Source organism: Astyanax mexicanus, chromosome 9, assembly GCF_023375975.1.
Source record: "Astyanax mexicanus isolate ESR-SI-001 chromosome 9, AstMex3_surface, whole genome shotgun sequence".
Lineage (NCBI taxonomy): Eukaryota > Metazoa > Chordata > Actinopteri > Characiformes > Acestrorhamphidae > Astyanax > Astyanax mexicanus.
This window is the reverse complement of record NC_064416.1, coordinates 31,801,200-31,823,512: the sequence shown is the minus strand read 5'-3', so window position 1 is coordinate 31,823,512 and position 22,313 is coordinate 31,801,200. Positions and strand designations below refer to the sequence as shown.

The following is a 22,313-nucleotide window of genomic DNA, read 5'->3' as shown; positions in this document are numbered from 1 at the left end:
GGGCGGGAAAGAACAGCAGGATTCCAGCTTATACTCATGCATTTATGATTGTGAACATACATGATTGTGAACAGCACTGTGACGTTCCCTGCAGTGCACGGTCGCAAGCCAATCTGGGCGATTCTATGGCAGTTTCTCAATACAAAGTACACATGTTTTGATGACATCACCCTCCCAGGGCAGGGAAAGCATTGTTCCGCAAACATAGATGCACATTTTCCCATAAGCCCTATCCGGAAGGTATACGTTTCTCAGGGGGTGCTAGGGTAATTTTCTCTTTTATGGGGGGTCCTCTGTGATTTTATTCCTATTCAGATTGACCATGTATGTGTTTTTCTCAGACGTCCTCTGAGAAAATTACAATTTTTTCACTGGTGTGGTCCTCCGGTAATTTTAGTCCCGTCTGAATCTACTCTCTGAGTTTTGTCACCTCGCGTTTAATATAAAAGCTAATTGTCCACTGCTACGCACCATCACCTCGCGTTTAATAAAAAAGCTAATTGTCCACTGCTACGCACCGTAATTACACTTTGGGCACGCGTTTCCACTAAAATCCAAGTAAACACAACAGTGAGTGGACATGGAGGAGCTACTGAACATGATGTCATGTGACCGAGAAAGCCAAAAAACTCACAGGTCCTCCTGTTTTTTTAAATGCAGTCCGGACGCAAGAGTTTTATCACTGTGAAGTACAGTGATACTATACTGTACTGTTCTGCTCAGTGTACTGAGTAAAAGTGTGAAATATTTTTCACAGACACCCCCCTGAAAAACTATTTCTCTGTCCGGAGAGGGCATAGTCGCTTTGAAGTCAAAACCCCTACATTCTCGCCTAAAAATAAATTCAAACTTTATTTTTATCTCACATCAGTACTATTTTTAAAACGAATAATGTACAGGTAGGTACTTTTTACTCCGTCGCACCTGCTGCGAGGTGCATTGTGGGTAATTGGGCTGTAAGAAGTCCACACAAGTCACCTTCCATGCGGTCCTCAATAATGTGGGAGGAGCAAGAACTCATCTGTATATTTGTAGTGTACTTGGCTAACTTGGATCTTGTAAACAGAACAGTACGTGGGCTGCAGCTGACATTTCCCGAGTCCACAAGAAAACAAGTACACATAATGACCTATGAATCATACTTTTTGGGTTAGGGTCAGTCTGGGGGTTTTCCTGATTCTCTGTTTTTCTTTTACTGACTGATGCAGGCAGTGGGGGTACAGAGCCATAAAGAGAGAGAGAGAGAGAGAGTCATGTCAACTCTGTTTATAGGACTTATTTCTATGAAGAAATATTGTAAAAAGCGCTATACAAATAAATTTGATCTGAAAACTTAAATCTGAAAATGTAAATAATGCTCAATCATTTTTACTAACCTCCTATTTTAATTTTCTTTATTGTTTATTTTTTATATTATCCATTCTATTTTTATTCTATATAAATAAAATAAACCTTTGGTTTTGCACGTCTTGTGGAGGATGTTAAAGGGTAAAAATTTAATGTTTTGGTGATATCTTAATTTTTACATTGCAGTCAATCAGCAAAAGTTGCTCTTCGCTTTGTTTTCATGGAGGGAATTCATTGGCGGTAAGTGTGGCTGTCCAGAATATGTTCCTCCTGAACTGCATTCTTTTAGATGACTCATACGTTTCACTGTTGTACAGTAAAAAAACATATGTTGGGTATCTGCTTTCACAGTTTTGCGGTTCCTCCTAGAAACAGTATTATTTAATCTGAGACCTATTCGTCATAAGGGGGTGGGCATGTTTTATATTCGAACATTTTGATGTGTGCCTGTTTGGCATCGTTTTCCACATTCTGTATATTCTCTGAGCGCGAGGATGCCCCGGAGCTGCCTTTATCACGGTACGCTAACACACACTAGTTTCATTATTTCATTTCTACCTCTGAATCTGGATTAATTAATCCTGGTTTCTTCTCATGTTAGTGTTGTGGATTTTTCCGAGCCTGTGGGCCACAGTTTTTCTACATGGTAAGTTTATAGTTTATGTTTTTGCTTTGTTTAGCTGATTGGGTGTGTGTATCTGTTCTCTGCACAAATGTATGAGTCATCTGTCCTCTATAATGTCACCTGTGGTGTGCATGCTAACATTATTATTACTCGTAAATATTATATATTCTGCTGTTGTTTTGGAAATGCTCCTCTATTCATTCTCACACACAGAAGTTTTATCACATTAGAAAAAGCAATATATACTCAATAAAGGTAAAACCAGTTACTAAAGAGACCAAACAGAAAGATATTTCAGAGAAATGTATTTGATTTTGCTTTGTGAATAAATGAAGAGTTAATTTGCAAAAACAGATAAAGTTTAAACTTTTGTTATAAGAATAACAACTATCAAATATTTCATATAACAAATAAGAAACATGAATTTTGCAGACCTTTAAAAAAATCTAAACTTTAAAGAATATGTAAATAACTAACAGGAGGGAAGTTAAAACAAATGCAAATGATTTAACCCATTATTTTATTATTTAAACAGGCAAATATACAGTGGTGTGAATTTTTTTTTTCATGTTTATCACTCTTAAATGTTTCAGATCATTAAACAAATTATAAACACAAAATGCAGTTTTTGAAATGAAGGCTTTTATTATTAAGGGAGAAAAAGAAATCCAAACCTACACGACGCTGTGTGAAAAATCCCTTGCACAACCCCTACCCCCAAGTTAAAAAATAAGTTCAATTTCTCCAGCCACACCCAGGATCGATGACTGCCACGCCTGTTCTTATCAGGAAATCACTTAAATAGGCCCTGCCCTGCCCCACCGAAAGCTAGACATCATGCCAATATCAAAAGTAGTTCTAGAGCAAATGAGAAAGAAAGTCTTAAGATCTGGAAAAGGTTATAAAGCCATTTCTAAGCACTTGTGAACCTTCTGAGAAGTGGCTGACCAACCAAAATTACCCCAAGAGCGCAGCTACAACTCATCCAAGACCCCATAACAACATCCAAAGAACTGCAGGCCTTATGTGCCTCAGTTAATGTCAGCGTTCATGACTCCACCATAAGAAAAAAACTGGGCAAATATGACCGGCTTGGCAGAGTGCCAAGACCAACACCACTGCTGCGCAAAAAGAACATTAAAGCACCGTCTCAATTTTGCCAAAAATTGAGACAAGATCTTGATGACTGGTAAAATATTCTGTGGACTGACAAGATAAAAGTTGAACTTTTTGGAAGATGTGTGTCCCATTACACATTACATCTGCCGTAAAAGTGACACCACAGGGCACCAAGTGGTCCAGCGGTCTAAAGCGCTGCCACCATGAGCGGGAAGTCGCAGGTTCGAACCCCCGCTCATGCAGCTTTGCCATCAGCTGCCCAGAGAGAGCAGAATTGGCTTTGCTCCTCCCTGGTGGGTAGATGGTGCGCTCTCCCATCACGCTTAAAGATGGCACCGGGCGGCACGAGGCATCTGTGAGCTGATGTGTCGGAGGAGCAGTGCGTTCGTCCGCATCCTCCTAGGGTCGCAGGTGCCACTGGTGATGGGGACGCACAAAGGGGTGGGACAATTGGATAACCAAATTGGGAGAAAATGGGGAAAAATCTGAAAACAAAGTGACACCACATTTCAGAAAAAGAACATTATACCTACAGTAAAACATGCTGGTGGTGGTGGCAGTGTAATGCTCTGGGGCTGTGATAATTGGAACCATACATTCTGTTCTCTACCAAAAAGTCCTAAAGGAGAATGTCCGACCATCTGTTCATGACCTCAAGCTGAAACAAACTTGTGTTCTGCAGCAGGACAATGATCCAAAACACATAAAACAAGATTTTGGCGTGGCCTAGTCACAATTCTGACCTGAATTCGGTTGAGATTCTATGGCATGACCTTAAAAAGGCAGTTCAGGCTCAAAAACATTCCGATGTGGTTCCAAAGATGAGTGGGTCAAAATTCTTCACAAGCTTAGTGAAAGACCCATTGTAAGTTATCACGAACGCTTGATTGCAGTTATTAGGTTTAGGGGCAAATACTTTTCCCCACAGAGCCAGGTAGGTTTGGATTTTTTTCTCTTGTCCTTGTTTTAAGCAAATTAACTTACTGACAGCCTCTCTACTCCATTAGCAGATATTTTTATTTCAGTATATAAAATTATTAGCAAAATTACCCGCTAATACATTAAGGCACATAGAGTAAATAATTAAAACAAGCACAAGGAAGTTTGAAATAAGTTATTCATTCTTATAATCCAATTTTTACACTAATATCATTTTGTAAGACCTGCAGTCACATTTTCAAAACTCAAAATACAGCATCCGTCTGTTGTGGACTGTACTATTGATAATGTTAATTTCGTTATTACACAAAAACTATTGAAACTGATACAACATTGTTAACGTACATATTATTAATAACATATAATATGCTAAAATAAGCTAATCACTGCTGATTCTGGTCTTAGTATGTGACAAACCAGGTACTGTCAGTGACATGGACACATACAAAAGGGAATTGTTTGGACTGAGCATGGCCAGTGCAGCTATAGGAGCAAAGAAAGAGAGAGAGAAAAAAATAATTTATGTCTGCATTAGATGAAAGTAATAGTCCAGAACATAGAAGAGGTAAAATTAGTTCAGCACAAGGGAGAAGAATAGTTAGTCCAGGATAAAGAAAAGAACCATTAGTCTAGGATAAGGCTGAAGCACAGTTAGTCCGGGATCCTTTTACAAGATAGCCTAGTCTTCTTCTGCCTGTTTAGGGCTCACACTGGTTTTAACTATGATTCTGTATTACTCCTTTGTTTGATTTGTTTTGACTCCATTTTTCCGTTGTGCTATATCATATAATTTGTACAAATCAATTTGGATACCCTATACCATATGCTTTTACAGACCCTACATGTACATGATCCAATCATCAATTAATTATTTTTTGCATCTTGGGATGTCTTAGTTAGACTCAGCACATTACATTATTCTAATTTAAAAAGCAAAAAACTACCCTTAGATTATAATACAATCAAAAAGGACTATACCAGGACTGTACCATACTATTGTTACTGATTCAGTCCAAAACACACAATAATAAATAATGATTTGATTATGATTAATCATGGAATATTGTTGTGATTAGTGATGGGACGATACGCTTTTTTCAGCTCCGATCCGATACCGATACAAAACTGATAAAATTGCCGATACCGATACAAATACCGATACTTTTAGTTTATTAATAGTACTATGATTAAGGTTTCATAATGAGGCTGAAACAGACCACACAGCCCTTTGAAGAGTATACACAAGTGCATTTAATGTAAATGCATTCAAAAGTCATTTATTTGACATACTTTATATGCAAATACACAGTAGTTTCCTTTCAAGTTAAATGATTTAATTTTTATTAAATATTAAAAAAAGGTAAATATTATACGCTAAATATTAAATTCAGGGCATTGTTTTGCTACGGTTGCGCAGGAGACTTTTATTTTGACAAGTAGCATAGAGGATTAGCTGCAATAGCTAATGGCTAACCGGTGGTGCTAACTGTATTTCCGAGCTGAATTAATCACAGTTTTTTAATAACTGATTGATTTCTTAGTGCTGGTTAAGGTTGGTAGGATCTGTGATTTGATATTAGATGTGGATTATGGCTGTAGTTCACTTAAGATAGTTATTTATTACATTCACAATGCCGGAATGCATTTGCTAACGGCTAACTGGTGTGTTTGTGCTGGTTAGTGTTTGTAGATCCTGTGTTTTTATAGGATATGTGAATTATAAATATAATTTGCTGTCAGTTCAGTGCTAGCTAGGCTAACAGACTGCTGGTGTTAATCTGTTTATTTGGACGCTGACTTTACGTGTACTGTTCTGCTGTACAGCGTTTTCAAAGTTAAAACTCTCCAGATAATTGAATTTTTATTGTAGACAAATAGCTAATGTTTACTCAGTCAGCTGCAGACTGAAGCTGCTGGATGTTCAGGGTAAACTGTGGAACTGGAATCCGGATCAGTGATGTGTTTCGTGTTAACGTTACGGCGGGTTTACTGTCCAGCTCAAGCTGTGGACTGGAATATTAATCTGACTACAAGAAATTGGACAGAGTTTACATTATGGTTTTACTACTTATATAGTAGTTAATTGACAGACCATGATGTTGTACCACAGAAAAGACAGACAAGACTGTCACTCATTGTGTTTCATCAGGTTAAAGCGCCAGCCTCATCCAGGTGTATGTTTTGTTAGGTTATAATACAGAATAATCGACATGACTTATGAATTACATTCATTATTATTCGGGACAAGAAAAGCTATGTATACATATTCAGATATTCATTTCTAAAACCACTGAAATTTTGCACAAATCACTTACTGTACTGTATATCATTAAACACTGATCAAGCATAACATTAGAAATACCTGCTTGTTTCTACTTCCAGTATACTTTTTTCAGCTCCACTAAGCTTATAGGAGCACTTTATAGTTATATAATAGTTTATTGTTGTATATAATACACGGTAGGTTTTAAACACTGTGTCCACTCCATTAGACACTCCATTAGCTGCTCCACATTTTTAGATAAAGTAAAGTAAAGACAGACGCTCTAAATCCTCCAGTCCTTCATCAGTTCCCACAGCTGTACAGTACAGCTGTGTCCTTCATGTGATCTCATTCTTCTGGATCTTTTCAAAAGCACTCTTGTCTTCTATAATAACACTCTGTTTCTGTCTTACAGTGCCCACAGTGCCTTACAGTGTCCAATGGAACTTTTCTTCAGGGCATGGCGTGTGCCGGATCTCTCGGCTCGCCGCGTATGGGCGTGTCCGTGATGTTTTTGAATTCAAATAAAGCAAAACAGATGTAGTTAATCATAAGTTTAAGATTTTAAATTTTTAGTAAACCGTAAACTATATTCTGCCATTTTTAGCTTCTCTTATGTGGCTGTTCTGTAAGTGTGAGGCTCGACTGTGTGTGAACACGCAGCCGTCTCTTCCCTGATTGGCTAGACGCAGCGCAGGCCCCGGATTCATTTGAATAAAGTTGACCTCTGCTGAACTTTTTTGTCGGAGGGCGGGGTGGTCCCAGTGGATGCACACTATTAATCTAATAGCAGTATTAGTATTGACCATGACACAGATAGCCTCCCCCTGCGGAGGGGTGAAAAGGGGCACTCTGCCTACCTGTAATATGAACAGTTACCAACGCCGTTACTTTTTTCAGTAACGAATAATCTAACTAATTACTCTGACTGTAACTATAACGCCGTTACCATTTCCGACACCCCGTTACTTTAGCCGCTCAATGAACTTTTTTTTTTACCATCGCGCATACAGACAGCGGCGCAAATGTGTGTGTGAGTCACAAGGGAGAGGAGGATGAGATCAGGGTTTCTCTAGGGGTCCGCAGGGTCATCATCAGAGGAAGGCATTAGTCTGTAGTGAGCACTTTAAATCAGGGAACTCAAACTCGCGGCCCGCAGAGCGATATTTTGTGGCCTGCAAATTGAAATCAAATTTTAGTGTTAGTGCGGCGCACCCGCAAGAAAGACGCTCCCTCTCCCCGTCCACCAGCACAGTGCATCCTATTCATTTAAATAGAGAGAGCCGCTGCATGAGCGTAGCCCCGCCCTCCGACAAAACAGTTCAGCTGTGTGTGATACGAGCCTCACACACACAGAACAGCTGCCTTTCAACCACGGAGGAGAAGCTGAAAACGGATTTATAGAACTATAGATCACAGTGAGGTTTAATAAAAATCTTAAACTTACGATTGACTACACCTGTTGCTTGATTTGAATTAAAAAAAACGTCACACAATAGTTACTTTTACTGGTAACTAGTTACTTTTATGGTGGATTAACTCCGTTAGTAACTCAGTTACTTTTTTGGAGAAGTAACTAGTAACTATAACTAATTACTTTTTCAAAGTAACGTGCCCAACCCTGAATATGAAGTATACCATATTACAGTACAGAGAAACATTTTGTTTTAGATTACACACCTATTCTTTCTAATAAACTTTTAAACAATCGATTGCCTTTGCCATTCTAAGGCCATGATTTATAACATGTGGCCTTTATTTCATCTGAAACATGCTCACAAACTTCCCATCATTACTTAAAATCATGATTCACCTGATAGCTAATCATCAATTCAGGAGATATTTACCAGAAAAAATATATATATCTATTATATAAAATCTGCATTATTGGCTCTGACAACTAGCGTAACTAATTTGAATGTAAAGATTAATGCAGTGATTTAATGGCTAGCTGTTCTGGTGGGTGGTGCAGTTCTGTTGAGTAAAGTAAAACACATTGTGATCTGCAAGACAGAAGCAATTGATCATATGGGAAACAGCAGACAGTTGTACAATAACATTTGCGTGTGTGTTTAAAATAAATGAGAAATGGTTTCTGTGATGTGCACAAGTGACTAGATCAGACCTGGGCTTTTTTACGGCCCACAGGCCACAACTGACCCTCTGAATGTAAGATTGTTGGAAAATTAGAAGGGAAAAGTAAATCACCAAAAAATTGAGTGTGCGTCTAAACGGCGTATTGCGGCAGCCCCGTGCACAGCGGAGCTGGAGGTGCAGAGACTCGTGTTTCTCGTGCAGAGACTGAAAATGAAACAGAAAATAGTTTTACAAAAATTTAACCAGGTCTAATCAACTAATGTACATCAGAAACACAACTACCTACCTGTAGATCAGTGTAACATTTTAAAAATACAGTATTTGTTCTATAAAATAAGCAAATGGTTATCAAGTAATACCACAAAGTCTTGAAGAACATTGTTAATTGTATTCAGTATGTATGTTTCCAGTAATAATACTGAAAAATAAGACAAGAGTCTGGAGTCCTATAAAATATGAAAATCAGACGGTTATAAGCTTAGATGGGCTCACTGGAACAAGGTTTTTCCAACCAATTAAAAGCTCTGCAGGCTTGGGGTCTTTTTGCTTAGGGTGTCTCTCAGTTAGCCATTACCGACTGCTTCACCAGCAGGGCACTGTGACATACTGTGAGCTGCTTGTTTGCATCGGTTGCGCTGTGTCTGCCATCATGTGTGGCCATTGCAAGTCTCTCATTTGCTCTATTTTTGCCATATGCCATCTGTCATTAAGCCAAATAAAGACAGAAAGTTCTCCACTTTCAGCTTCCCATTCGATATCAGTCCACTGACTCATTTGTGGGTAATCAGGGTGTTTTTGAGAGTGGATAGTATTTTTGCCAGTTTTTCTTTTTCAGCGGATAACTTGATAGCCTACAGTAGTTTCCAGCCCATCTGAGATCCCCTAGAACTGTGTGGTACTTTCTATGCTCTATAATTTAACCCTCCTATTATCTTAGGGGTCAGTTTGACCTCATTAAGTGTTTTCGGTATCTAAAAAAATGTTGAGCTTCATTCGTTTCTTAAATATAATGATGAAACCAACTAAACTTTCCAGAATAAAAAATTCTGGACTCAGTTTGTAGAAACCCCAGTCTGTTTCAGCTATTTAAATGATAATAATATCAACATTTTACACATACTTCCATGACAATCTGATCATAAGTGTTCAGCACTAGTAAAGTACAGGTGTGAAGCACCCTTAATGTGATTCCCAGCATCATTAAAAAATGAGCGTAAACATTTTTGTTGTTTTTTAAACAGAAGTTTGCCTCTAATAAGCTAAAAATGTTAAAATCTTATGAAGAAACAATTTTAAAGGATGAAAATTAGAGGAGAGGTATGTAGGTACCTCACTTACATTCAAGTACACTTTACTCATGATTGGGTATTCACATATTCACGTTCTCTTTTTAAAACTATATTTGTTACAGATGCATATTTATACTATATTTCTCTGTCACATCAGCCACTTTCATAACCAATGTCATTGCACATTGCACTTTGCTCTGTTAATTATTTAATTATTTAATGACCATTAGCAACATCTACTGCACTGCTCTGTTTACAGATATATCTTACCTTGTATAGTACATTTTTTATAGCCTTACATTTTTCTCTATTCTTCTGTGTTTTAATTTATGTTTGAATATGTTTCTTATTGTATTGTGTTGTTGCTGCTGGATGCCTAAATTTCGTAGATAAATAAAGTATCTATCTATCTATCTATCTATCTATCTATCTATCTATCTATCTGTCTGTCTGTCTGTCTGTCTGTCTGTCTGTCTGTCTGTCTGTCTGTCTGTCTGTCTACATATTATGTAATACTAGTTTAACTGTTTTTTTTAAATAACTGAACAGTAACCTTTTCATTTTTCTTTGGCTGTTTGCTGCTCACTGCTGTGTGAAGATGGACTAAAAAGGTAAACTATCACTTAGTTTTTCACGTATAATAAAGAGGTTGCTGAATTTACTATTTTAATATGTGTATGTGGGGCTTGAGGTGGGACAACAAAAAAATCGAACACATACAGAACCAATCAGAATCTTTATTTCAGCTGGGGGATGGACAGGAAAGCGTCAATCTCATGGGCTGAACCAATCAGAACCTCTAATTAGTGGATGGGACTAGAGAATGTGGGACAGAGTATCTGTACTTTTTAGTTCCACTTCAAGCACTGTGTATATGTCATGAAAAAATAAATGTTATTCTTGTAGTATGTATACTATTTATGTTAGTTTAGAAAAACAGTATACTGTAAAATTTGTAAAATCCACACACAATGTGTATATATGAGTATAACCAAAATAACATCTCCTGTGATGATAATAATCAACAGTGATTCTGTTTATTTCTCTCAGTTTGTCACAGTGTGCTGGGCTGTTAATGGATGAGGATAAGTACACATGCTGTGGAGGGACCATACACCAGGGAGCTCATCTGTCCTGCTGTGGAAACTCTGCCTACAACATCCTGAAGAGTTCCTGCTGCCTGAGTGAGTCAATACACCTCATTACATCATTGAATCACTGAACTGATTTATTTTTAAGAAAATGAGTTCTCAAAAAAAGGTCAAATCCTGCATTAAAATGAAATAATTAAGTAGCACCGCTCTGTAAATTATAAGCAGAACAGGGCAGACTGGGCTGTCAATATCTCACTTCATTTATTTAAGATTTATTTTTGCTGTGGTGTCAGCTGGTAATCTTCTAAAACAGCATTCACTTCTCCTGCTCCATGGCTATGAGGATCCGTTTACGTTCATAGTAATTCAGATGGTTTTTCAGGCGGCCAGACAGAGCATGACTCATCACTCCAGGCAAAGTCTTTCCACTGTTCCGGCCACCAGACATCAGCGTGCTTTACGTAAACCAAGCCCATCCCCCGCTTTGAGCAAGACAGTGTGCTATTAGCCAATCAGTGTAACTTTCACCTGTGAACAAACGACCATGCAACAACTGCAGAGCATGGTGGTGAATCATTTGTTTGTTTGACAGAGGGTAATGTGTAAATGCCTCTTTTGGAACTTGTTACTTCGTTGTTTAAATGAGGAAAAGATTTACCGATTAATATACAACTCCAAGTCATAACATAACATTGGAACAGCTGGATAGTGCAAATAAAAAATTCACACGGTGTTTCTATGGAGCTAAATTAGTGCCAAAACTATGCAAATAAAGAAAACGTATTCTGTAAATATGATACTACTTGCAAACAAACACAATACGTTTTACAAATACAAAACTCGACTATCTAACACGCACTGTGTTTTACAAACACAAAACCTGATGGTTGTAAATATATACGTAAACTTTAAATAAATACACAGCTGTTTTCTAATACATTGCTCTTAACAAACAAATATAACACGTTTTACAAATGCAAAAAGCAATAAACAACAAGTAAAACATTATTTCAAACATTACCGTGTCATGATTCACTAACACGCACAGCCCATTTGTAAATCACGTGACTTTTGGCACACTTTTAGCAGAGTCGCAAACTCGTGTTGAGATTTTCTCACAAATACACCCAACCCTCGTACAAATGCATCGCCCCAGAACAGCAGGTGGCGCTGTGGGACACTTTACACGATGTGGCTGCGCGGCAAAGCAAGTTCTCCTGTCCAGCGCTCCCAGTGCATTAATTTACACTGATTAAGGTGTTTAATACATCTATAATCACAACTCTAGCATTTTATACACCTTGAAGTTTGGTTTGTTACAAACAGCAGAGATGTAGTTATGATATAGGACACTGTTACACTCTAGCATTTGTAAAACGGGTTATATTTGTTTGTTAAGAGCAATGTATTAGAAAACAACTGTGTGTTTATTTGAAGTTTACGTATATATTTACAACCATCAGGTTTTGTGTTTGTAAAACACACCGTGTGTGTTAGATAGTCGAGTTTTGTATTTGTAAAACATGTGTTTATTTGCAAGTAGTATCATATTTACAGAATACGTTTTCTTTATTTGCATGGTTTTGGCACTAATTTAGCTCCATATGTTTCTTACACTTATTTTAGTCTGCTAAACTTTTGTTTATTTGCTAAGCATTTCATTTATTGATGTACACAGTGCCCCCTAGAGGCCAATTAGTAAACTGCACCTGTGAGTCTGGAAATGTCCATTGTGCATGCTCTGTTGAGAAGCTGCATAGCCAGTTGAGCAGCTCCTGAGTTTATTGAGAATTATTTGTTACTGTGTGCATTTTGTGATTGTGTGCGTCCGTAGAACTCAGTGTGCAGAAGTGTTCTATGCATATTTCAGCAACGATACTATTGTTGAATGTTTATAGCTTAGCAGCTTAGGATAATGCAGTAGCTAGCATTAGCTAAACTTGGGTGTGTATAGAGTGTGCTAGCTTATTTTTCTAGTTATGGTGCTTAGTAGTGTTTAATAGGAAATTGTTATAGTGATGTTTTATATATTGTTAATTAGTTATGTTTTATATTTTGTTAATTGATACATGTATTTCTGTTGTTTGTAGAACCACACACATGCACACACCTACACATGTAGTAAAACCGACTCAACCAAAATCCACTGTGGAAAAAATAAAGTGTGTTATTTTGAGTATGAGTGAGTATATATGCCTGTCTCAACTGGCGGCTCAATCAGCCCTCATGCGGGCCAGCTGAGACAGGCATGGCTTTGCGCTCTGGCGTGGGGCGGACCCGCAACTCCCCCGCCTACTCACGCCACAATATATATATATATATATATATATATATATATATATATATATATATATATATATATATATATAAATATGTTTAAAGCATAGGGCATATCTGTTTTTGCATATAATCTCTTTAACAATAAAATTATTAGAACTGTTGCCTTAAATGGGCAATATGTTGTAATCCTACGGGCGTGGGAAAAAACGTAATACAGGAACAGTTACGGGCGTGGGCACGTGAACAAAGAGCGTATTCATATTACAAGCATGGGCAAAATCAGCGAGAGAACGAGCCAAAACATCAGAGCCGAATCCCAGACCAAAAAGGAAACCATAAGCCAAAAGCAGCGTTCAACAAACCAGAAAATCACAGATACAAACAGAGCAGAAGGGCTAGGCAAAAACTCAGTCAAAAGAGAAAAAACGGGTCATACACGGAGATACAGACAGAAAGTAAATGATCATTATACAACTATTAGTTCCGACCTCACAATCTGATTGGTTGAGAAGTGTTCTAGCCATGATGATATTTGTGATAACATCACGGCCTTCTCACACTAAACTTGTATCACTCCGTCGACGCGTTGCCGAGTAACGGCGTATATACACAGGACAGTTTAGAATCATCAAGGGCAGCAGCGTTAGCTTAGCACAGGCTAGTGCTTAACCATGGCACGCTCGCCCGCAGTGCTGGCTCATCTTTTGTGGAAAAAAGGGAAAGAAAATCGCTCGGCTAATGCCGTCTGACAGACATAACGGTAACTTAACCAGCCAGGCTAGGCTAAGCTAATTTAATGTGTAATGTTTTTGTAATGTTTTACCATCTTATTACTTTTGAAAGATCAACATACATAAACACAATAGTTTTACATAACATTGAAACATAACAATTGCACTTTTGTTTTAGTCTTAGTTTTTGCAGTGGGTGGTTGTTAAAACTGTATGTGAGATGAGTAATTTTCATATTATATGTTGATTACACTAATTAAGAAGTTTCTGAATACTAAAAAATACTTTTAACTATTTTGTCTAGATCTTCAAATTTTAAAACGGGTCAGACTGATCCAGAACATAACAGGAGGGTTAAACTTAAAGGTACTTTTATTCAGTCTTTTAGAATGAATATAGTAAGAAGAACTGTACAGTGTCTGTGTATGTTTTTCCCAAACGCCCTTCTAACTTTTCTTGGGAAACTACCTTTTGACCAACATAAGGAAAAGTTGGCAAATGTGGACTCCCATCTGAAACTATGTTAAAATTTTCCACATAAAAAAGTAATTAGTAATAAAAAACACTAAAAATTAATAATTACACAACTTTCACAGTGATATATTTTAATATAAACCATCCAATATGGACTTTAGAAATAAGCAAAAACTGGATCACACTTAAACTTCACATGGAATCATTTTGAATCCTGAATGTGCTTAACCCAATGACTGATGACATATGGCAAACTTTCCTGTTATGAATATTGGATATGAAGGTACTGTATGCATTAAATATGGACACATCCTCCTATCTTGAGTATGATTGTGCCTATTAACATTATTGTCATTCATGTCTGTGCTCTATTTTTATTTTTAGTTTTTTTTTTTTTTTTTGCTGTATGTGTTCCCCATTCCCCAAGCTACAAAAAAAGAATAAAGAACAATGTTGATCTTTGTTTTGTAGGGAATAGTATCAGAAGTATCAATTCCTCTATTAATGCCCATTCCCCCAATCGTGTTTCACAAATAACATGTTTTATAGTGTATCCTACTGTAAACCAAATGTCCAACTTGTCCAACATGTATTTTTTTTCTCTGTGGACTGAATGGTGCTCTTTATGTATTAAAAAAGGGTTTTTCACTGCTTACAATACTGTCTGTGTTATTCACTGCACAACTAAACACTGTTTTCTTTCTTTTTTTTTTTGTAGATGAGTTAACGCTTGGCTTGAGCCAGTCTGTGTCCCGATGTTGCGGATCACAGGCCTACAACCCTCTGAATCAGATTTGCTGTGGGGGACGTGTCCAAATCAGACACAGTGCTCAGACCAAATGCTGTGGTTCAGGTAAGCGTAAACGCCTGTTCATTTCAGAGGAAATATATTTGGACAGTGATAAAATCTTTGGGCATTTGCACTGGAAGCTGTTGCTGCAAACCCACAACATGCAGTTAAAGGGAAGAGAAACCAACCATCATTAGTCTGAAAAAAGAAGAAAACCATCAGAGACAAATGGAGGAAATGTTAGGAGGGGCTAAAATCAACAGTAGATTCTGGGAGAAAAGAGTGCAGCGGTGAACTCATGAACTCAAAAAGTCCTGGACTTCCACAGACGACAACAGTGGGGCATGATCACAGATTTTTTTCCATGGTGAAGAAAAAAAACCCTCACAATATCCACCCAAGTGAAGAACACTCTCCAGTAGGTGTAGGTGTACCAGTATCTCAGTCTACCATAAAGAGAATACTTCATGAGAGTGAATACAGGGGGTTCACCACAAGATTATAATCATTAATCAAAAGGCCAGTTTAGACCCCCCCCCCCCCCCCCCAAAAAAAAAAAAAAAAAGTTTAACTTGTATTGGGACAATGGGAATAAGAAAGTATGAAAAAGGCTTGGAATGACTCAACATAAAGCAGACCACATCCTCTGTAAAACAGTGTGGTGCATGGCTTCCAGTGGGCATCTAGTGTTTATTGAAGATGTGACAGAAGAAAGTAGCAGAAGGATGCATTCTGTTGACTACAGGGATTTACTTTCTGCTCAGATTCAACCAAATGCGGCCAGGCTGATTGGATGATTAACACTACAGTTGGAAAATGACCCAAAACATATTGCAAAAGCACCCCAGGAGTGGGATATTCTACAGTGGCAGAGTAAATCACCAGATCTTAACGTAATCAAGCAGCATTTCATTTGCTTTAGTCATCATAAAGGCATCATACAGGAGGAAACCAAGTGTTCGGTTATGTCCATGGGTTCCTGACCTCAGGCGGTCATTTATTGTAAAATTAATTCTCAGCAAAGTATTAAACATGAACATTTGCGTTTGTAACTCCTAAACCCTTCCTAGGATATTTGTATTCCTATGTATTTTTGTTCAACATCTTAAATAAACCTGAAAAACTACATACTTATTGCATCTCAGTTTTTTTTCATTTCTTTTCATATCTATCTATCTATCTATCTATCTATCTATCTATCTATCTATCTATCTATCTATCTATCTATCTATCTATCTATCTATCTATCTAACTATCTATCTATCTATCTATCTATCTATCTATCTATCTATCTATCTATCTATCTATCTATCTATCGAGCCATCCATCCATGGGGACCAAGTCGCTGTCCAAGGAAAAACACTTATTTCCAAAACAGCAACTTTACAGGAGAGAGAAAAAACCTTGTAACTTTTTAATGGAAGTCAATGTAAAAACAGTTTATTTCAGATCATTTTGAAGAGTTTCTATTGGTCAGTTCATCAATAAATTTTGGCACAGTGTAAGGGACAGTTTGTCTTTTCAAGTTATGTAGATAAGTGTTTTTCATTGGACAATGACCATATTTGATGGTACAAATCAAAGTGAAGTGTTGTTAATGTTGGCACAAAGAAAAAAAAAACTCATATTCTTAAACTTGTGTCTTTTTGATCAATTAATCATCAGGTTTTTAGGTTTAGCCACACCCCCTCTACAAAGATTAGGCCAAGTGTCTTACAGTTGGTGCCTTTTTACAATTATTTTTTGCCCTGCCCTTTAAACAGCAGTAAAAGAATCCACCCCGTTACAATATAAGATCCATGTTAACATTTTACCCAGCGGTATTTTGTGCCCCGCTCTACCCTACGTTTCCTCTTTTTAACACTTTTACTTCTCTCTCTTTGATCTGTATCAGAGCCGTTTGAGGAGAGGACTCATCTTTGCTGTGGTCCTCTTTCTGGGAAGGTGCTGTTACCCAGGAATACCAGTTGTGACCTGTGTTGTGGTACTGAACTGTACAACCCAGTGGAGCAGTGCTGCTGCATTGACCCACATGTCCATGTGATCCCCAGGAATCCCAACAACACTGAATGCTGTTCAAATCCAGGTCTGTGTTCCGGTATAGTATTTAGACAGTTTGTGTAATTAGGTACAGGTTATCCACCTTAGTCTGCACAAGTTACAGTATTTACAAATGTACAATATGAGTAGTATGATATACTTAATTAGTTACAAGTTGTGACAGTTATTAGGAAAGAATTACAGAGTTGTTCCATAGAACTTATCTCCCACCTTCCATAGAACACCTATTGTTAGATACAGCTAAATGCTAAAAGGTTGACTAAAAAATAACGGCCCTGTTTTAGGAGTCTATAGGCGAGCCGTCAACCGTGAACTGTACATCTTGATTCAGGGTGTGTCAGTGTACTTTTCCCATTATTACAATAGCAATGACACACTGTATGAGGCTCGAAAGGCTAATTCTCTTACAGTTTTTCTCAATTGGTTTGGCTCATTTCTCGAAACTGAGATGACATTCCTATAACTAAAAGGTAAATTGGCCAAACAGACTTACAGTTCTTCACAACACTTCAGATAACCAGCAAAATGTCATATGTCTCCCAAAACGTTCATTCTTGCTTCAAAATGAAGTCCCTCTCCCATATAAATAGTCAGTACCATAAAAATGGCATAGATCCTTCTCAATTGCTTTGGCACATTTTCATTAATTTTGTCCATCTGTCAAAATAAACTGGACGGTGCAGCAAAACTACATGGATCCTCATCACTGCTCATATCACTCCAAAAACAGTTTACCCACGTGTCAAAACTGATTTCCTTTCTCACACAAATCATCAGTGCCCCCAAAATGCATTGTCCCTTTGGCATTGTGTAAGTACTGCAAGTCAAAATGCTTAGATGTTTTGTCTTTATGGCAGAGGTCTAGCTAAAGGAATACAATGTTCACACCACACACACTGCACTCTTTCTGCTGAGGAAATTGTAACTATTTTTATTTACAAGTACATTTTTACACATTACTGTAGGTAGAAAGAAAAGAAAATACTAAGGAAAATGTATCAAATATACTATGTATACAAATTACAAAAACCTGCAAAAACAAAACAAAATACATTACAGTATGTAAAAAAAACAGTCGAGCATCACAAATGCAATACAGTAACATTCTGACTACTCTGTGTCACTCCCCTCTCTCCATCACCTTCCTGGCCATCCATCCGCTGCAGTCTGTTTGGCCATAAATTCTCATCAACATTGCATCTGCATTCTTTAGCAATGCACTGTGGGAAGAATGCCTGAGCCATCCTCTACACTGATCGCCACAGGACTATATAATCATTATATCATCACAGGACTATATCATCGTTATATAATCACAGGACTAGCATCAAAGAACTAGCACCAGGCCAAGATGTATACAGTGGATAGAAAAAGTCTACACACCCCTGTTCAAATGGTAGGTTTTTGTGATGTAAAAAAAATTACAATAAGACAAATAATTTCTACCAATAATGTGACCTATAACCTGTACAATGCAATTGAAAAACAAACAGAAATCTTTCAGGGAGGTGAAGTAAAAATAAACAACTGAGATATTGAGGTTGCATAAGTGTGCACACCCTTTTATAACTAGGGGTGTTGCTGTGTTCAAATTTAACCAATAACCTTCAAACTCACTTTAAATTGGAGTCCGCACACACCTGTCAACAATTAAAGTTCCTCTGATCAACTCCAAATAAAGTTTAACTGTTCTAGTAGGCTTGTCCTGATATTGTTGTAGCCACATCTTTCAGCACAAGCCATGGTCCACAAAGAGATGCCAGAGCATCAGAGGTATCTCATTATTCATAGATATCAGTCAAGTGAAGGCTACAAAAGTCATTAAATATACCATGGAACACTTTGAAGACTGTCATCATCAAGTGGAGAAAACATGGCACAACAAGACATTACCAAGAACAAGACATTTGACAAAAATTGATGATAAGACAAGAAGAAAATTGGTCAAGGAGGCTGCCAAGAGGCCGACAGCAGCACTGAAGGAGCTGCAAGAATTTCTGGCAAGTACTGGCTGTGTAGTACATGTGACAACAATCTGCCGACTTCTTCATATGTCTGTGCAAAACAAACATCCAGAAAACATCTAAGCTCTACTTAATTTTCCAAAAATTCATCTGATATCTACCAAACGCATGTGGGAAAATGTGTTATGGTTTAATGAAACCAAGGTTAAACGTTTTGGACATAATTCCAAAAGGTATATTAGGCGCAAAAGCAACACTGCTCGTCACCAAAAGAACAGCATACCTACAGTGAAGCATGGTGGTGGCAGCATCATACTTTGGGGCTGTTTTTCTTCAGCTGGAACTGGGGCTTTATTCAGGGTGGACGGAATTTTGAACAGTTCCAAATACCAGTCAGTATTGGCAAAAACCTTCGGCCTCTGGTAGAAAACTGAAGATGAAAAGGAACTTCATCTTTCAGCACAACAATGACACAAAGGACACATCTAAATCAACAAAAGAATGGCTTCAGCGGTATAAGATTAAGGCTTTGGAATGGCCCAGCCTGAATCCAGACCTGAATCCCATTGAACATCTGTGGGGTAATCTGAAGAGGGCTGGGCACAGGAGATGCCCTCACATTTTGTCAGATTTTGAGCAGTTATGCAAAGAAGAGTGGGCAAATTTTGCCACATCAAGACACGCTGATCACGTGTCACTGTGTCACGGTTCCTACCCAAAAAGACTGAGTGCTGTAATAAATGCAAAAGATGTTGTAACAAAGTATTAGTTATATGTATTTAACCAGGTGATTTTAAGTTTTTTGTTTTATATTTTTTCGCTGTAAAGATTTATGTTTGTTTTTCAATTGCATTGTACAGGTTATACAGTTGTGGTCAAAAGTTTACATACACTTGTAAAAAAACATAATGTTATGGCTGTCTTGAGTTTTCAATAAGTTCTACAACTCTTATTTTTCTGTGATAGAGTGATCGGAACACATACATGTTTGTCACAAAAAACAGTCATAAAATTTGGTTCTTTCATAAATTTATTATGGGTCTGCTGAAAATGTCACCAAATCTGCTGGGTCAAAAATATACATACAGCAACAAAATTTGTCAATGTTGGTGATGTAGCGAGTTGTGTCAATCAAATTAGCTTCATGTCATGGCCTCTTCACTTCTTGTAAGTGTTTCTGATTGACTACAGCTGTTGACTTCTCATGAGCCCATTTAAATAGGGCTCATTTGACCCAGTGATTAGACTCAGCTACAAAAGCTACAATGGGAAAGTCAAAGGAACTCAGTGTGGATCTGAAAAAGCGAATTATTGACTTGAACAAGTCAGGGAAGTCACTTGGAGCCATTTCAAAGCAGCTACAGGTCCCAAGAGCAACTGTGCAGACAATTATACGCAAGTATAAAGTGCATGGAACAGTTGTGTCACTGCCACGATCAGGAAGAAAACGCAAGCTATCACATGCTGCCGAGAGGAGATTGGTCAGGATGGTCAAGAGTCAACCAAGAATCACCAAGAAGCAGGTCTGCAAGGATTTGGAAGCTGATGGAACACAGGTGTCAGTCTCCACAGTCAAGCGTGTTTTACATCGCCATGGACTGAGAGGCTGCCGTGCAAGAAAGAAGCCCTTGCTCCAGAAAAGGCACCTTAAGACTCGGCTGAAGTTTGCTGCTGATCACATGGACAAAGATAAAACCTTCTGGAGGAAAGTTCTCTGGTCAGACGAAACAAAAATTGAGCTGTTTGGCCACAACACCCAGCAATATGTTTGGAGGAGAAAAGGTGAGGCCTTTAATCCCAGGAACACCATGCCTACTGTCAAGCATGGTGGTGGTAGTATTATGCTCTGGGGATGTTTTGCTGCCAGTGGAACTGGTTCTTTGCAGAAAGTAAATGGGATAATGAAGAAGGAGGATTACCTCCAAATTCTGCAGGAAAACTTAAAACCATCAGCCCGAAGGTTGGGTCTTGGGCGCAGTTGGGTGTTCCAACAAGACAATGACCCAAAACACACATCAAAAGTGGTAAAGGAATGGCTAAACCAGGCTAGAATTAAGGTTTTAGAATGGCCTTCCCAAAGTCCTGACTTAAACCCCATTGAGAACATGTGGACAGTGCTAAAGAAACGGGTTCATGCAAGAAAACCATCACATTTAGCTGAACTGCACCAATTCTGTCAAGAAGAGTGGTCAAACATTCGACCTGAAGCTTGCCAGGAGCTTGTGGATGGCTACCAAAAGCGCCTAGTTGCCGTGAAAATGGCCAAGGGACATGTAACCAAATACTAATGTTGCTGTATTTTTGACCCAGCAGATTTGGTGACATTTTCAGCAGACCCATAATAAATTTATGAAAGAACCAAATTTTATGACTGTTTTTTGTGACAAACATGTATGTGTTCCGATCACTCTATCACAGAAAAATAAGAGTTGTAGAACTTATTGAAAACTCAAGACAGCCATAACATTATGTTTTTTTACAAGTGTATGTAAACTTTTGACCACAACTGTAGGTCACATTAAATGTGAAAAAAGTTATGAAATTATTTGTCTTGCTTTAATTTTTTTACAACACAAAAACCTGGCATTTGAACAGGGGTGTGTAGACTTTTTATATCCACTGTATATAGAGCAATGCCAGCATTCAAAATAATAGACAACAAACTGATGGATTGGTCACCAGTAATGTGGGACACTCATTTTCGTCAAAACCTGCTTTCACCTGTTACCCACTCACCTGATTGTAATGAATTTATGAAATGTTCCAAAATATGTGTTCTGTATTGTATTACAATTTCTTAATTCATTTTGAGAATTGAGCAGACTATTCTGCAGATGATGACTTATATGATGAAATTGTGCTGACATGTTTTGAAGAGAACAACCATTACACTGAGAACTAACCAATTAAGATAGATCAACAAGATGCATTCTTTTGGAAAATGTACTAAATGTAGGATGATTGTGTTAAGTGTAGGCTACTTGAAAATAACCATTTGCAAAGATGTACTAAGTGCTTGAGACGTGTACAAAGCATTTGAAATGTGATGAAAGCAATGAGAAATGCCATTCTGTTATGAGAAACTGCAAGTTAGTTTGGGAATTTGTCCATGTTATTTTGAGAATGTCATCTCAGTTTCAAGAAATGAGCCAAACCAATGGAGAAAAACTGTAATTCATTTGTTTGTGCTTTGGGCTGCATCCAAAAGCTGTGTCTGGAATTTGAAATATCCACCTAAAT

At 37.8% G+C, this 22,313-nt stretch overlaps 1 protein-coding gene across 1 annotated transcript in view; it reads left to right on the top strand.

Moving 5' to 3' along the window:
- Positions 1-5,408: 5,408 nt before the first annotated feature.
- Positions 5,409-22,313, top strand: part of LOC103030816 (galaxin) — a 31,335-nt gene continuing 14,430 nt past the window's right edge. The window contains exons 1-4 of the mRNA XM_022679757.2: positions 5,409-10,290; positions 10,730-10,863; positions 14,977-15,111; positions 16,943-17,134. Coding sequence (XP_022535478.2) covers positions 10,755-10,863; positions 14,977-15,111; positions 16,943-17,134 — 436 coding nt within the window. The 5' untranslated portion in view covers positions 5,409-10,290; positions 10,730-10,754. The remainder of the gene's footprint in view (positions 10,291-10,729; positions 10,864-14,976; positions 15,112-16,942; positions 17,135-22,313) is intronic.